The sequence below is a fragment of the Cebus imitator genome, unplaced genomic scaffold (assembly GCF_001604975.1).
Source record: "Cebus imitator isolate Cc_AM_T3 unplaced genomic scaffold, Cebus_imitator-1.0 Scaffold20, whole genome shotgun sequence".
Taxonomy (NCBI): domain Eukaryota; kingdom Metazoa; phylum Chordata; class Mammalia; order Primates; family Cebidae; genus Cebus; species Cebus imitator.
Genome location: NW_016107335.1, coordinates 7796645 through 7810121, shown reverse-complemented (window position 1 = coordinate 7810121; position 13477 = coordinate 7796645). Strand labels below are relative to the sequence as shown.

Here is a 13477-nt window from a genome sequence, read left to right as displayed (position 1 = left end):
TTTTTTTTGAGATAGGGTCTCTCTCTGTCATCCAGGCTAGAGTACAGTGGTACAATCTCCACTCACTGCAATCTCACAGGCTCAAGTGATCCTCCCACCTCAGCCTCCTGAGTAGCTAAGATTACAGGCATGCACCACCATGCCCGATTAATTTTTGTGGGGTTTCTGTTTTTGTTTGTTTGTTTTGAGACAGAGTTTCCCTTTTTCACCCAGCCTGGAGTGCAGTGGCACAATCTCAGCTCACTGCAACCTCAGCCTCCCAGGTTCAAGAGATTCTCCTGCTTCAGCCTCCCGAGTAGCTGGGATTACAGGCGCCCGCCACCACACCTGGCTGATTTTTGTATTTTTAGTGGAGACGGAGGTTTTACCACGTTGGCCAGGCTGGTCTTGAACTCCTGACCTCAGGTGATCCACCTGGCTCTACCTCCCAAAGTGCTGGGATTACAGGTGTGAGCCACTGTGCCCAGTCATTCGCCATTTTTTGATAGGGCTGCTAGAACATTCTAAATTGCATATATGGCTCAGATTAGGTTTCCAATGGGCCACACTAGTAAAGAACACATCTGCAACCATAGTATGATTACATCTATAGAATCCTCTAGAGGCTGATGAGGTTAACAACGAGAGGGTCCATGAAAGGAGAACCCCAAGGTCAATCATTTGGCACCTTTCAGAGGCGAGAGGCAAGACCCATAGGTGTGCAGTCAGTAGAGAGAGGGCCTCTGTAGTATGGAGGGTTAGTTCACACAATTGTAATTGGGATCCCATCCTCCCAGGTCCCTTACACATGGATTGCAATTATTTATGTGACTGCAAAGAACTATTCCCTACAATAAATGATACATTGGCACATTTGGGTGTATTCATTAGTTTCTTGGGAGTTTAGTTAGTGAGAGTGCCTTTAGCCCATGATCTGAGAGTGCCCTATCAATATGGAGATTCTAGACCTGTCATGGAGAACCAGACCCGGCCCAGAGGAACTCCAGCAGGTCCTCACTGGGCCGCCATCCTCTACTCCCTGTCTGGATCAATGGACAGTAAGCTCCCTGAAGGCAGGGCCATGACTTAGTTGCTGATGTACTTAGTACAGTGCCTGGAACATAGAATAAGCTCAGAAAGTGTTTTAAAAAACCTTTAAGCAACACCACCTTCCATAATGGAGCCAGGCAATTTCCCAATGCAGGCCATGCAACTGCACCCCTGCCACAGCCTCCCTCCACCCCTGGGAGACTAGAAAACTGTCCAAAGTCCAGAACTACAAAGTCCAAAGTCCATGAACTACAAAGTTCATGGCGTTAACGGGTGGATGGCTTGGGAAGTAATTGCACCCTGACCTAAGCCCCAAGCCTGGACTAATCTACCCCATAACCCTGACATTTTCCCCCATCCTCCCTGAGAAGGCCTCGTTGCCTCCCCTCAGAGTGGAACTGGGGGTTGGGGTGAGGGGTCACTCACTCAAGGGTGCCAGGCCCCCGGCAGAGATGCAGGGGCCGTTTCCCATCCTGGTCAGCGATGTTGGGGTCAGCTCCTGCCACCAGCAGCACATGGACACAGGCAGTGTGGCCTGCAGCACAGGCCTCGTGCAGGGCAGTGCGGCCCCCAGGGGCACTGTCCGGCCTTGCCCGCCGCCTCAGCAGTAGCCGCAGGACTTCAGTGTGGCCACGGCTGGCTGCCACATGCAGTGGGGTGGTCAGCTCCTCTTCATATGTCAGAGACCAGAGTCCTAGGGAGAGGGGGCGTGGGCCTTAGATCCCCAGGGAAGGCAAAGACCTGCCAGCCAATGGGGTGAGGTGGCCAGAGGCAGGAAGAGGGAGCCCAGAGCTCCATCTGCTTCCTCCCTTCTCTCCCACTGAGACCCCCCCAGTGCCCCGGCCCGTACTCAGAGCACGGATGTTGAAGCGGAAATCCCTCCATCGCTCTGGGTCACTGGTATCAAAGACGGAATCAGGAGCCAGGCCAGTACTGGAGTCTGCAAGGATGTGGGAGACACAGCCCACATCCCCAGCCAGCACTGCCTGCCAGAAGGCAAGGGCAGGTCCCGAGGCCGTGCGGGTGACGATGGGTCCCGGGCCAGACTTGGGGTGCTCCTCAGACCCTCTGCTGGGCTTCTCCACCAGCCTGGCACAGAGGGGGTGTCTGTCATTGGGGGGCTCTCCCTGCCCCTTGCAGTCTTCTGGAGACCAATTCATGAGCATGTGGGCAGGGAGAGGGGAGTAGGGAGGAGAGGTAGATGCCAAAGGTAGAGAGAGGGAGAGCAGGAGGGAAATACAGACAGATGGAGGCAGACGGCCCCTGTGTCCCTCGCTCCAAGCCTGACCTGGCCACACAGCCAGCAGGAGCTATTCTGGGCTCCGCATGACTGTGTTCCTGGGCCAAGGTTTAGGCTATTGGGCAAGTTTTGAGGTCAGGGAGTAACAGCCGGGGGCTTCTCCTTTTCCTCAAGCCCTTAGGACCTCTGTGGCAAAGGCAGTCAGCCCAGCCCCCTCGTTCTCAGCATCCCCAGCTGCCCCTCACCCCTCTGGTGGCTGCTCCAGCGAGGCTCTGCGCCCCGGCTCTCCAGCAGCAGGTCGGCTGTGCTGTGCGGGGGGAACAGCTCCTGCAATCTTGCCAGGTCTCCGGTGTAGATGGCATTCTGCAGGGCCATATCTTGGCAGAGCAGTGGTGATGGCTGACGGGTCTCCCAGGCTGGGCGGGAGTGAGGCCCCCAGACCCGGCAGGCAGAGGCAGAAGGGAGGCACCCCAGATGGTGTCCCCAGTGGTGAGAGGAGTTCTTTCCCCAGGGCATGGCTTGTTCTGTGAGAGCCAAAGCAGCAGGACTCCTGGCGATGTGGCTGGTGGACTGGGTGGGTGGGTGCTGGGCCTAAGCTGGGTGGGGCCCAGCGTGGGAGGCACAGGGGAACACAACATCAGGCCAAGCCATAAATAGCCCAGACTGGCCCAGCTGTCAGGCTGAGTGGGGGAATTAGGGAGGGGCAGGAGAACAAGTGAGGGCTGAGCCTTCTGACCCTGAACTACGCCCCAGGGCTGTATGACCTCCAGGTGGAAAGGGACCATGCAGTCCATTCTGTCATCTCAGCATTAAAGGGCAGTGAATTTCCCAAGATCACATAGAGAACTTGTTGCAGAGCCAGAACTGGAACCTGGGACCTCAAGCTTCTCTGCTTCACCAAACCAGCCTCCAGCCGTTTGGGCTCTGATCCCCCGGGAAGGCTTGGGGATGCCAGATAATATTTCCTGCCCTTCCAAATGTCATCTCTTAGCCCTGCACCTTCCCACTCCCAAACCAAGGGAGGAGTTCACAGTAGTGACAGAGATTGCCCCCACTGTGTGAGGCACCACTCAGGGGGCTCCCGAAGACAGACATGTGTCTGGAAAACAGGGTGTAACCCACAGGCAGCCACAGAAACTCCCATGCCTGCCCTTGATGCTGACCCTCAATCTCCCTGGATGACCTCTACCTCGGGTGACATCTCTCCTTTGCTGTGGTAACATGGGGTCTCCACTAGAGAGTGAGAAAGGAGAAGTGTTTCTGTCTACTCAGGCACTGACTTTTGTTTGGGGTACGTGTGGATCAAAAGGAAAAATAAGGGAGGAAGAAAATGTGAAACCAAGCGCCCAGGCTCAGCTCTGACCCACCACTGCCCACTGTGGGGTTGGGGTGCTCCACCCCCAGTGGTCTTGCCCCTTTGGCTCACGCTGGCTTAAAAATCTTTTTTTTCTTTTTTATATTTTACCCTGAATACCTTCTGCATAAAAAAATTTTTGTAATAAATTGCTTTTTTAAGTTTCATTTTTAATTGACCAATAATTGTATGTATTTATGGGATATATTTTGATACATGTATATAATGTATAATCATACCGGGGTAATTAGCACACTTATCAAATGATATTTACCATTTCTTTGTGGTGAAAGCATTTAAAATCCTCTCTTAAAGCCTGGGCATGGTGGCTCACGCCTGTAATCCCAGCACTTTGGAAGGCCAAGGAGGGTGGATCATGAGGTCACGAGCTCAAGACCAGCCTGACCAACATGGTGAAAACCCATCTCTACTAAAAATATAAAAATTAGCCAGGTGCGGTGGTGGGTGCCTGTAATCCCAGCTACTCGGGAGGCTGAGGCAAGAGAATCGCTTGAACCCGGGAGGCAGAGGTTGCAGCGAGCCAAGATGGCTCCACTGCATTCCAGCCTGGGCGACAGAGCAAGACTCTGTCTCAATCAATCAATCAATAAAATCCTTTTTTAGCTATTTTGAAATATACATCATTATTCACTATAGTCACCTTGCCGTGCAATAAAACAGCTGAACTTACCCTATCTACCTGTAACATCGTACCCACTGACCAATGTCTCTCCTTTCCCTGTCCACCGCCCCCAAGCCCCCAGCCTCTGGGAATCACCATTCTACTCTTTACTTCTGGGATTTTGACATTTTTGGATTCCACAATAAGCAAGATCATGCGGTATGTGTCTTTCTGCACCTGGCTTATTTCACTTAGCATAATGCCCTCCAGATACACCGCATTTAAAAATCCATTCATCGCTGACGGACACAAGTTGTTCCAAAGTCTGGGAGATTGTGAGTAGTGCTGCAGGGGACACGGGGGTACGCACATCGCTTCTGCCCTCTGATTTCAATTCCTTTGGGTATATACCCAGTACTGGGATTGCTGGATCATAAGGTAATTCTATTTTCAGTTTTTTGAGGAACCTTTATTCTATTTTTCAAAATGGTACTAATTTCCACACCACCAACAGCACACGGAGTTCCCTTCTCAATAACAGCCAATCTAACAGACATGAGATAATATCTCATTGTGGTTTTTGATTCACATTTCTCTGATGATTAATGATGTTGAACATATTTCCAGATATCTGTTGGCCATTTGTATGTCTTCTTTTGAGAAATGTCTATTCAAATCATTTGTCCATTTTTTAATAGGGTTGTTTTCTTGTTATTGAGGTAGTTTGAGTTCCTTGTGTATTTTGGATATTCACCCCTTATCCGATGTTTGAAATGCAAGTATTTTTTCCCAGTCTGTGGATCGTCTCTTCACTCTGTCATTTCCTTTGCTGTGCAGAAACCTTTTAGTTTGCTGCAATCCCATATGTCTATTTTTGCTTTCATTGCCTGTGCTTTTGGGTCATATCCAAGAAATCTTTACCCAGACCAATATCACGGAGATTTCCCCTATGTTTTCTTCTAGTGGTTTTATAGTTTCAGGTCTCTTATTGTCTCTTACTACCTGTGAACACACCTTGGTCTTCATCCACACACTCTGTACATGGTCCATGGATCTGCCTCTTCCAAGAGAACACCCTGGGGCTCCCCAGCCCTTGGTACAGTTGCCCCTGCTCCCTAAGTTCTCTGACCCCATTCACCGCTGAGCTGTTCCCTCCCCAGCAAGGGGAAACCCACATATGGACCCCCACCCCAGGGGCAGGAGGCTCCATCCCATTGAGCACAGAAGGTTAGGATGCGGTCAGAGAATGCAGTACAGAGCTGGGGCAAGCAGGGTGCCAGGGGAGAGGTCTTTAGAGAAAAGAAATGAAGGCCACCCAGAGAAATTGGGTCTAGCCAATGCTGCACTGCCATGTCCACCAAAGCATTGGGTCTACCAGCAGCCCTTGCCCTGGTCACAAAGCCCCACCACTTCCCCACACCATTGCTGAGCCCTGCTCCCCAGCCCACCACCCCCCGCTGCCCAAGCACCTTCACCGCCCAGACTTCCCAGACACTTTTGTTAGAATAGTCAAACCCTAGAGTAGAAGGGACCTTAGAAATTCCTGGTCCAATCTCTCTTCACTTTATGAGTAAGGAAACTGAGCCCCAGAGACAGGAAAGAACTCTCTGGGTCACACAGGAAGTTAGTGCCAAGTGGGGTCAGAACCAGGGATAGTTAACTTCTAGACTTGTGTGTTTTCTTTTTCTATACTGACTGCAGATCTTCATTCTCCCCTCTCTCCTCTTCCTATTTTTTCTCCCTTAAATACTTTGAGGAAGAAGAGAGTCAGGGAGCCAGGATAGGACAATGACAAGGAATTGAAGACCTAGAAGTGGGGCTGAGGACAGGGATCGAGGGGCCAGAGCAGGGAGGTGGCAGTGAGCCGGCGAGGGCCAGGGCCCAGGAGAGAGGTGGGTGCCAGACGGTGGCAGACACAGGTGGGGGCACAGAAGGAAGGGTGGGAAGACACAGACATGGATGGACAAGGAGAGTCTGTCCCCAAGTCATCTGGGCATTTATGCCTCTGCCCCATCCCTTTACCCCTGGGCCACTACCCTGTCCCGCCCCACTAATCTCAGGTGCCCGAAGGCCTCAGCCATCACTTCCTTTTCTTCTTCTCCTTGGCCAGCTTGGCCTCCTCAGCCTCCAACCGGTCCATCCTGTGTTTCATGTTCTTCTTGCCCAATGGGGTCTTGAAGTACCAGTCCTGGGTTGATGGGCACAGGAGTGGTAAGGCCCTTGGACCCATCCTGACCTCACCCCTCCCCTTTTCTCAGATTCTGTTTTCTCAGCAGCCTTTTCTCTTGCCCAGGGTTTGGAGGTCCTACTAGAGCTGAGGCTTCCCTTGCTCCCCACCAAGTGCTTTAGGCATGATGTCAGCCATTCTCAGGGAACAAGCCCTCCTCCCTCCACACCTGCAGCCCTCTCTCCTGTGCTCCCAAGACCATCCTTGGGTGGGCACTGACTCAGGGGTAGGAAAGGCGGGTGCCAGCTGCTGTCAGAACCCACCAAGGGCTCCTGATACCTTGGTGGCCCTTCCAAGCCCCCACCCTCAGGGAAACAGGTGGGACAGCACCAAAGCCTTAGCATTTCCTGGTGATTTCCTGCTCCCTTCCCAGCTGAGCTCCACATGCATTTCCACCAATTGTTTTCTGGTAATTTGTGGGAGTTACAAATTACCAGAGGGAGGCGAGGGGTACGAGGTGTGATTTGGGGGGCCTGACTCGCCAAAGGCGCTGCTCACCCACAGCCCCTGCCCCTGCTACCTCACCTTCAGGGACTCCTCCTCCTCCCTGTACACTGGATCCAGCTTCGACAGTTGTCCCAGGAACTCGGAGGCCACCAGGGGCCGCTTGGACAGTTGCAGGAACCGCCGCTCACTCAGCACCGACTGGATGGCTTGGAGAATGTGACCCGGTGTGTAGCCATCGGAGACCTTGGCCAGGGCACTGATGTCCAGGCGCTGGGTTGGCTGGATGCCCTGGGCCTCTATCATACGCTTCCAGAGCACTGCAGGCACGTGGAAGACATGGGGCTTGGAGGGGCAGTGGGTACCAGGGAGGGACATCAAGGCCTGAGCAGCCCCCGCCTGGATCTGGAAGGAGCTTTGTGCTCTGAGGGGCAGCTCCACATCATCAGCTCCCCTTCCCCTGAGGAGGTACCAGATCTCAAGCGAGGCAAGGGTCATCCTCCCAACTCAGCCTGAGGATGTGGAGACTGGGAGGACATAAACCACCTGCTTGTGCCCACAGAGCCGAAGCCAGGACCCAGGCCACTGGGCTGCTTGTCTAGCGGCCCTTCCAGAAGACCTGGCTGTGGGGTGAGGGCTTACAGCAGCAATGGGGGATGGGGAGAGAAGTGGGCAGGCTTTGGGAGGAGCAGCCAGCCCTGAGTCCCCAGGCCTCACCATAGCGGGATGCGTAGTCAGGCCTGGGCATGAAGAGGATCCGCTCATAGACCCGGCACAGCCCCCGTATCTCAGCCAGCTGCGGCCGGGAGGTTGTCCCAATCAGCATCACACGGTCTCCAGGAGTCAGCAGCCGCAAGGCCTTGGTGAGGTCCTTCTTTATCCGCTTTGGATCTATCTGCTCCAGGGGAGGCAGCAGGAGTGGTGGGGCTGGGGCACAGTGGCCCAGTGTACGGGGCTCCCAAGTTCTCAGAGCACACGCCCCGCCCTCAGCCTCACCTCAGCCCTAGTGGTGTGAGGAGGCTGCCCATCTTGTTCTGAGACAAGGAAATTAGGTATGAGGAGTAGAGGGGACATGTGCCAGGACCCCGTGGGTGGGGTTTGGAGTGACTTGAACAAGCCCAGGCCTTCCAGCCCGGCCCCAGCTCATGCCACCGGCCACACAGCCTTCCCGCGCACGCTCCCTCACCTCCCTGTCTTCTTTGGGGATCTTCTTATAGAAATTCTTCTCAGCATTTCCAATCCAAATCACAGAGGGCTGTAGGAGCCGGGCTACCTGGATGGGTCGGAGAACAAAAATCAGATGTTAGATGTCCCTGGAGAAGGGTCATGTCCCTGCTGGTCAGAAGCCAGGACGAGGGCTGGCCTTGGGCAGGGGCTGACCTTAGAGACCAGTCTCCATTCTCTACACCTGCCAGACCCACCCCCAGCCTGCTGCTGCACACACCTCATACCTCAGGGTAAACTGAGTCACTGCCCCCCATGGGGGACTGCATATCAAGCCTCATCCTACTGCATATTAAGCCCATGAAAAGGAACTTCTCTGTTTCCTCCACTTTTTCTTCATTCCCCCACCATAGGGACTGCAGGGGGAACCCAAGCTCCTAGCCCAAGTTGGTAGGGAGATCTCACCAGTTCAGCACCTGAAATCACACCCAGTAGGCTGATGGGTGACCTCTTAGGCATAGAGCCCACCCTCCTCTCTTGCCATAGGTCTGAGAAACAGAAAGGCCAAAAGCTGGGGGCTCCAGACCTTGAAGACTATATGCACCATCATCTGTGCCCCGTTTCTGCCAGGATATTTGCCCAGCAGGTTGTCAGGGGACAGGTCGAACAGGTTGGCGCCAGTTTCTGTGCACACCGCCTTAACCAGCATCTTCTTCCCCATGCCAGAGGGGCCCACCAGGAGGATGGAGCGGATGAGCGGGGCCATGGCGTGGATATCCCGGGAGCCTAAGAGCAAGGAAATGGGCCAGAGACAGATGACGGATCAGCAGCAGGAGTCAGGGTTGGAGTCAACGACTTGACTCTGCGTAAGGTCAGGCCAAGGGTCTGGGGCTGGGGCTGGGGGAGGAGGTGCAGATCATGGCATTCTACCTTCCCCAACACCAGCGGGTCCCCTAGTCCCTTAGGCCTGGGAGCCAGGAGTTGCAGCAGGGGATTTTGAATGGCCTAGCAGTCTCCAGCATGAAGAGGTGTATATGGGGCTGGGAGGGAGCCTGCTACCCTAGCCAATGCCCTGTTTTCCACTCCATGTGCTTCCACTCCTGGATTATCACATGGTGGAATTGAAAGGCACGAGACACGGGAGGCGGAAGTTGCAGTGAGCTGAGATCGCCCTACTGCACTCCAGCCTGAGCAACAGAATAAGATTCTGTTGCCACAAAAAAAAAAAAAAAAGAAAAAAAGAAGTCATGGAATAAACCACTTCAGAAAGCTTTTCAGCTCGGCTCAGCGGGTGCAGGGCTGGTCTTCCGGGAGCAGGACAGACCCCGGGTTGTCCCTCAGATTGGGTAAGGGCTGGCAGTATGGACTCCTCAGCAGGTCAAGGGCCTACATGATTTCTGGGGTGGCCCAATCTGGGTGTGAGCTCCAGCAGGGCCTAGGCAGGGCAGGAGGACCTGGGGCTTGGAGGCCCAGGTTGGACATGCCCACCTCAGCCACCCTACCCTGACCCTAGCCCTTACCCCAAGGGCTGCCTGCCCAGAGCTGGCTCCCCACACCCCCAGGGCCTCTCACCAAGCCGAAGGACAGCATACAAGGCCACGTTCTGTCGTATGTCAAACAGAGAGGGCATGGGCAACTTCTTTGCCAAACTCAGAGTGGATCCAAGATAGAGACAGTCACCTGTGGCAACATGTAGCCACTGAGTGGCAGGTACCCTCTCTGAGTGGCAATCAGGTAATCAGCCACAGGAAAGGTGTGGCTGGTGGGCAGGGCACAGGGGAGCCTTGGCACCCGGCTACAGACTGAGAACAGGCATTGTGGGAGGGGTCTCACCTATGTAGTCTTTCAATGCTACTGACTCACTCTTCCTTATAAGGCCAGCAATAACAAGCTCTTCATACAGAGACTCCACAGACCTGGCAGAGGATGGCACAGGAAGATGCCCCCCCAGGGACATCAGCAAGTGACAACACAGGGAAAATGGAGACAGAGATGGGGGACTGTTGTCATGAAGACAGGGGATCAGTGGTTCTCATGACAAACATTCTGGTCAAAAATATCTACAGTGCCTGTAGACAGGCAGAACCAGATGTGGCACCAAGTCACCACCCCAGGAGGCAAGCCTCCCACAGTGGGTGCTCTGTGAGAGGGGTGTGAAGAGGACAGGAGTCTCTGTGACACCCATCAGTCTGCCCCCTGCCCAAAGGTCCACCATTAGAAATCCAGTCATTTGAGTGAAACGTTGCCCTTTTCTTAGAAACCACATTTAAGATGTGAGTGCCCCTGGGATGGACAGTCATTAAATTAAAGCAGCTGACATCAAGGCGCTTGTGAGCTCTCTTTACCAGACAAGTCAGCAGGAAGGGACCACTGATGAGTCCCTTAATTCCCCAGAGTGGGAAGTCCAGGGGGAAATGGCTTTGGCAGAGATATCTTGTTAAGGCAAAGGTTGGAGGGAGGATCTGGAAGTGCAGAGCAATGACCTGATTAGAAACTCCATTGACATCTTACTCTGCGTCTCACATGCCTTTACTTGATCCCCACGGCTATCATATGAGTTTGGCAGGGCAGGTCCTTGGTGAACAAGGCCAGGGAGTCGGAGAGGGAAAGCGACTTTCCCAGGGTCTCACAGCGGCAGAGCCAGGACTTGCTGCTGGGTGGGTGGGTGCATGGGCAGGTGGACTGGGACTTGCTCCACCACCATATGCAAAGTAGGCACCACAGGGCCTGCTACCTGTTTGGGGTCAGATCTTTTTCCTTCTTCTTTATCCCAGGTTTCTTCCCAGGTGTTTTCTGGTCAGAAACAAGCACATAGGTCATTGTGCCCTGTTCCTTGCCTCCCCTGTGTGCCCTCCCCTGCCCAGCCCCAGCCCCTGATCTTGCCTTTGGAGCCCTCAAGGGTCTTTCCTCCTCCTTGTCCACAGCCAGACGGAGGTTTCTCAGCTCCTGACGCATCAGTTCATCCACCTAGGGGAGACAGCAGAGGTGTGGCAGGGTGGCCTGGGGCTGGGAGGACAGGTGGGAGAGGAGCAGGCAGGCAGGGAGGGGGAAGAGGGGAGGAGCCTTACAGAAGAGCCCAGTGAGCCTGATGAAAGCAGTGGGGACAGCCCTGGTGCCTTCCCACATGTTTCTCTGTGTTCCTCCCTCCCTCCTGGCACCTGTTCACATTCAGTCATAATCCTCTTCCTGCTCTCCCAAGAACCCTGCTCTTAACAGCCTTCAATGTGGGGAGAAGCCCCCAGATGGAGTTCAAGCCCAAGACCCACCCCTGAGGTCTCTGTGACCTGAACAGTTGCATAACCTCTTAGCCTCACTTTCTATTTGTACCATCAGGAAAACCATGGGTTGTGTGAAAGATCACATGATTGAACACTCCTGAAGCCCATGGCATGAGTGGGATGCATCATCAGAGGGTTCCTGAGGATGGTGGTGGGGTGTGGATACCCTGGCTTCGAGCCCCTCCCATACCCTGCACCCCTGCTGCTCCAGCCCTGGGAGAAAGCAGGACCAGGGGGAGGCAGAGGAAGGTGAGAACTGACATGGGCAGCAGGTGGAGCTAGGACCACACATCAAGGCAGTGAAGTCTACAGAGGATGAGCTGTTGACCGGAGTTGGGGGTTCAGGACAAGAGAGAGGCAGAGAAATGGGTGGGGAGGAGCCCGAGTCTGGCTGGAAGTGCGGGGCAGGGGAGGAGGTGCAGGGTAGTGGCCTGCAGGGAAGCCCTGACCCCTCGCTCTCGCCTGTATTCGGATCTCCAGCTCCACCTCCTTCCTCTTCTCCTCCCGGAGGGTCTCAGAGTCATAATTCTGACTGGGATGTACGCCCTCACACCGGTTCTTCCATAGGTCTGATCACAGAGAATGGATGGATGTGTGAAGGTCAGATTCCCGGGGGTACACACACATGCACACATAGAGACACAGGTGTGCACACAGGTCAGGAGCTGGACCCTGGCTAGTTGCCCTGTCCCCACCCACCAGCCTGGCACTGCTTCTACCCAGACAGCAGACAGAGTTGACACCAAGGCCTGTGACCACAGGATTCAGACCCAAACCCATAACACCCCCACCCAAAAAATCACACCATACCCCTCCCTCTCCCCATTTGGCATTGTCCCCTTTGCCCACACACCCACACTGCCACCTCATGGTCCATGTGGCAGACACCACTTTCTCCAGGACCCAATGCCCCAGGGCCCACGAGGCACAGACACTCCTCCCCAGCCGTCTCCCCTCTTACTTAAGTATTCCTCATGCCCGGCACTGATCATAGGGATACATTTGGATGGCAATACTTGCAGCACTGCATCCACCTCCTAGAACAGAAACATCCTTTGACCTTGACTTCATTACCTCTGCCTAGCACAGACTCTGGCCCTAATCTTACCTGTACCCATCTTCCTACCATGAGTCCCCCAAACCATGCATCCAGAAGGTGTCTTACCCCCTTCTTGGCCTTTTCTTCCTTTCCTTTCTTTTTCTTCTCTTTTTCATCCTTTTCTTTTTCCTTGCTCTTCTCTTTTTCCCTTTTTTTGTTCTCTTGGACCTGCAGCTCCAGTTCCATTCTCACCTGTGACCAATGACACAAGACATTTCAGAGAAGATCGGGGGGATTTTACAGAAGAGAACCCAGGGCCTGAGACTGGGGTGGACCAAGGATTCCCTAGGCCTAGAGTAACTGATGGGGTTGGGACAGCTGAGCATGCAGACACTCCATCAGGGTCCGGTGAGAAAGGGTGCCCAAGAAGGAGCATTCTGGTCAGAGCCACTCTTCTCTTCTGGGTCATGGGAATCTGGAGTCACCACAGTCTCCCCGGACATCCTTCCTTTCCCCACCACAATGCCTGCTCTGGCCACAGCTGCTCCTTGCTCCTCTTCTGCATGCCGTCTTTCTAGCTTCATTTCCCCTAGCCACCTCTGCCTCCATTGAAGCTGATCCCCACCCCACCCCATCCCACTCACTATTCTCTGTAGTCTCTGGCTCCACCTGCCACAGAAAACCCCCTGTCCTTCCTCCAGCCAGGTACCTGTTCTGGAGTTTTGTCTGCAAAGATCAGGTAGGATCCACCTAAAGATTCATCTGGATAATCAGGGAACCGGCCAGTAAGGTCACTAAGTGAATATAAAATGATTGGACAGAAAGATGAATGAATGGATGGACAGATGGATGGATAGGTAGACAGAGAGGTGGGCAGAAGGGTGGGCGGGCAGATGGACAGATGGATAGACAGATGGAGAGATGAGCAGAAAGGTGGGTGGGTAGATAGGTGGATGCATGGATGGATAGATGGAGAGATGGGTAGAAGAATGGGTGGGTAGTGGGCAGATGGAGAGGTGGGTAGAAGAGAGGGGTAGAGGGGTGGGTGGGTGGACAAATGGATGGATAGATGGAGAGGTG

General features: G+C 54.0%; 2 protein-coding genes across 3 annotated transcripts in view; both read right to left on the bottom strand.

The window, feature by feature from the left end:
* ASB10 (ankyrin repeat and SOCS box containing 10) overlaps positions 1–2895 on the bottom strand; it is a 10713-nt gene extending 7818 nt beyond the window's left edge. Inside the window, exons 1-2 of one of the 2 annotated variants that reach the window (XM_017520262.1) lie at positions 2515–2895; positions 1456–1723 (exon numbers count right to left, since the gene is read on the bottom strand). In XM_017520262.1, the coding sequence (XP_017375751.1) occupies positions 1456–1723; positions 2515–2785 (539 nt within the window). In that variant the 5' untranslated portion in view covers positions 2786–2895. The other variant, XM_017520252.2, reaches the window with a different exon arrangement.
* Positions 2896–6220: 3325 nt separating this feature from the next.
* Positions 6221–13477, bottom strand: part of IQCA1L (IQ motif containing with AAA domain 1 like) — a 15400-nt gene continuing 8143 nt past the window's right edge. Inside the window, exons 7-19 of the mRNA XM_017520242.1 lie at positions 13107–13191; positions 12524–12649; positions 12320–12395; positions 11821–11927; positions 10964–11047; positions 10815–10873; positions 9914–9996; positions 9653–9760; positions 8667–8866; positions 8103–8189; positions 7634–7811; positions 6998–7236; positions 6221–6433 (exon numbers count right to left, since the gene is read on the bottom strand). Coding sequence (XP_017375731.1) covers positions 6326–6433; positions 6998–7236; positions 7634–7811; positions 8103–8189; positions 8667–8866; positions 9653–9760; positions 9914–9996; positions 10815–10873; positions 10964–11047; positions 11821–11927; positions 12320–12395; positions 12524–12649; positions 13107–13191 — 1540 coding nt within the window. The 3' untranslated portion in view covers positions 6221–6325. The remainder of the gene's footprint in view (positions 6434–6997; positions 7237–7633; positions 7812–8102; positions 8190–8666; positions 8867–9652; positions 9761–9913; positions 9997–10814; positions 10874–10963; positions 11048–11820; positions 11928–12319; positions 12396–12523; positions 12650–13106; positions 13192–13477) is intronic.